Here is a 2,012-nt window from a genome sequence, read left to right as displayed (position 1 = left end):
AAAAAAAAAAAAAACAGAAGAAGCCTGACATCAAAGGAGCGCCCACGCACTCACAAACACATGTTAAGGCTGTTTAAAGGGAAAAAAAAACCCTCCAAACAAAAACATCACAGAGCAGACTGGCACGCAAGCACACACATATGTACACGTGAACACACACCACACACGCACATGCACACCCTCTAAGAAGAGCAGGGCAAGCAGTTAAGGCACCTTTCACAAAATCCCATGCAGCTGGGGCTGACCGCAAGATTTTTACAGTGTCACCAAGAAGCGATTGGAAAAGCATCTGAAAAACGTGCAAATTGTCTGCAAACAGCGCCTGGCAACCAAGACAGTTTGCAAGCGTGATTCAGAGGTCTGCCTGCCAAGGAAACAAAAGAAGCCTCCCTCCTGCCCGTGCGGGCGGGCGCACAGGGCAGGAGAGGTGCTCCCCTGGCAGGCAGGAGGCAAGTGCGGGGAGGCGACAGGCAGGAGTCCGGGCGGGAGCGGTACGTACTAGGGCTCGCTCTCTGGCGGGGATGGGGCGGCCGAGTTCCCATTAGTAGGGGAGCCGCCCAGCTTCAGTTTCTCCAGGTACTCGGCGTGCACGGGCTTGTGGCACTGCAGGACCTTGATGGCATCTTCGATCTTGAACCACTCGCGCTTCCTGCCGATGCTGACCGAGTCTTCCCAATCCTCCAGCAGCTCGGTGACGGTGAGCACGAACACGTAGGTCCGGTGCTTGCGGTCCTGGTTCTGCTCGAAGACGCCCAGCAAGCGGCCCAACTTCCCCTTGACTCCCGCCTCCTCGTACACCTCGCGCACGGCCGCGCCGTCCGGCTCCTCCTCGGGCTCCATGCCCCCTCCCGGCACGATCCAGCGGTCGGGGTAGCGGCTGCTGCTCACCAGCAGCACCTCGTCCTCGCGCTCGCTGCGGAAGCACAGGCACGCGGCGCGCTTCTTGAAGCCCTCGGGGTCGTAGGTCCGCGTCTGGTTCGGCTTGCACTTCATCCTCGGCGCTGCCACAGCCGCCGCCTCTGAGGTCGCTTGCAGCTGCCTAGCGAGCTGGCTGCCGCCGCGCAGCCCGGGAGCTCCTGCAGACAGGGAGAGGGCCTGGCGAGGCTGGAGGAGAGGAGAGGAGAGCGGAGCTGAGCGGAGCGGAGCTGAGCGGAGTCTGAGCCGAGCCAGGGGAGACGAGGCGGGGGCGGGGGCGGGGGCGAGCCGGCGCGTCAGTCAGTCCGCGGGGCGGGCAGCACCAGCTCGGCGCCCAGGGTCGCGAGCCCGCCGCCTGATTGGAGGCGCCGCTTCCGCCGCCCGGAGCTCAGAGCCCACAGCCCGCGCCTCCGCACAGCCCTGGAGTGGACCCTGCGCGGTCCCCGCCCTCCCGATCGCCGCGCTCGCGCGCGCGCTCGCCCACTCCGCCGCCGCCGTAGCTGCCACGCCAGAGGTTGAGCGAGGTGAGGCGCGTGCGCGCGCGTGGCCGGGCCCGCGTGCGCGCGCGCGACGGAGGGCGAGGGGCGGAGGGGCGGAGGCGGGGGTCTCCCGACTCCGCAAAGCGCGACGCCGCCGGCCCACTGCGCAGGCGCCCCGCACCGCTGGCGCTGGGAAGCCTCTAGCTGCCAGTGCGCTCGGGAGGTGCACCCAATTGTGACTTGGCTGCTCAGGGTCCTCACCATGTGTGTCTCAGCCGGACCTGGAAGCAGACGGGGCCAGGCCCTCCCTGAGAAACGCCTAAGTGGAGGGCTGCAGGCCTGCGCCTCACACTCAGCTCCCATCATGAACTGCACCCCCTTATTTATAGGCAGAAGGCCTGGTGTCCCCAGAATGACCAATGAGAGTCTTGCCAGAATAATCTTTGCTGAGTCACATGCGGCTCGCCTTCTTCAACAGGTTCCCTTCTGCAGCTTGTCGACCATCTTGGTTCGGCCATTGCATTAAGCACTTCCACATAAGCCCTGTTCTCCTTTTGCACAGAATGTCCAGGCAGGGACCCTCTTTTCAACCCCATTGCAAGCTACTTCTGGGGCACC

The 2,012-nt window shown here is 64.2% G+C and overlaps 1 protein-coding gene across 3 annotated transcripts in view; it reads right to left on the bottom strand.

Moving 5' to 3' along the window:
- Nudt11 (nudix hydrolase 11) overlaps window positions 1-1,738 on the bottom strand; it is a 7,719-nt gene extending 5,981 nt beyond the window's left edge. The window contains exons 1-2 of one of the 3 annotated variants that reach the window (XM_031385395.1): window positions 1,656-1,738; window positions 500-1,104 (exon numbers count right to left, since the gene is read on the bottom strand). In XM_031385395.1, coding sequence (XP_031241255.1) covers window positions 500-1,104; window positions 1,656-1,658 — 608 coding nt within the window. In that variant the 5' untranslated portion in view covers window positions 1,659-1,738. Of the gene's footprint in view, window positions 1-497; window positions 1,487-1,655 lie in introns of those variants that run through there. The other 2 variants (XM_031385485.1, XM_031385561.1) reach the window with 2 other exon arrangements.
- Window positions 1,739-2,012: the final 274 nt, after the last annotated feature.

This window comes from Mastomys coucha, chromosome X, assembly GCF_008632895.1.
Source record: "Mastomys coucha isolate ucsf_1 chromosome X, UCSF_Mcou_1, whole genome shotgun sequence".
Taxonomy (NCBI): domain Eukaryota; kingdom Metazoa; phylum Chordata; class Mammalia; order Rodentia; family Muridae; genus Mastomys; species Mastomys coucha.
The sequence above is the reverse complement of the archived record's forward strand: the minus strand, read 5'-3'. Positions and strand labels throughout refer to the sequence as shown.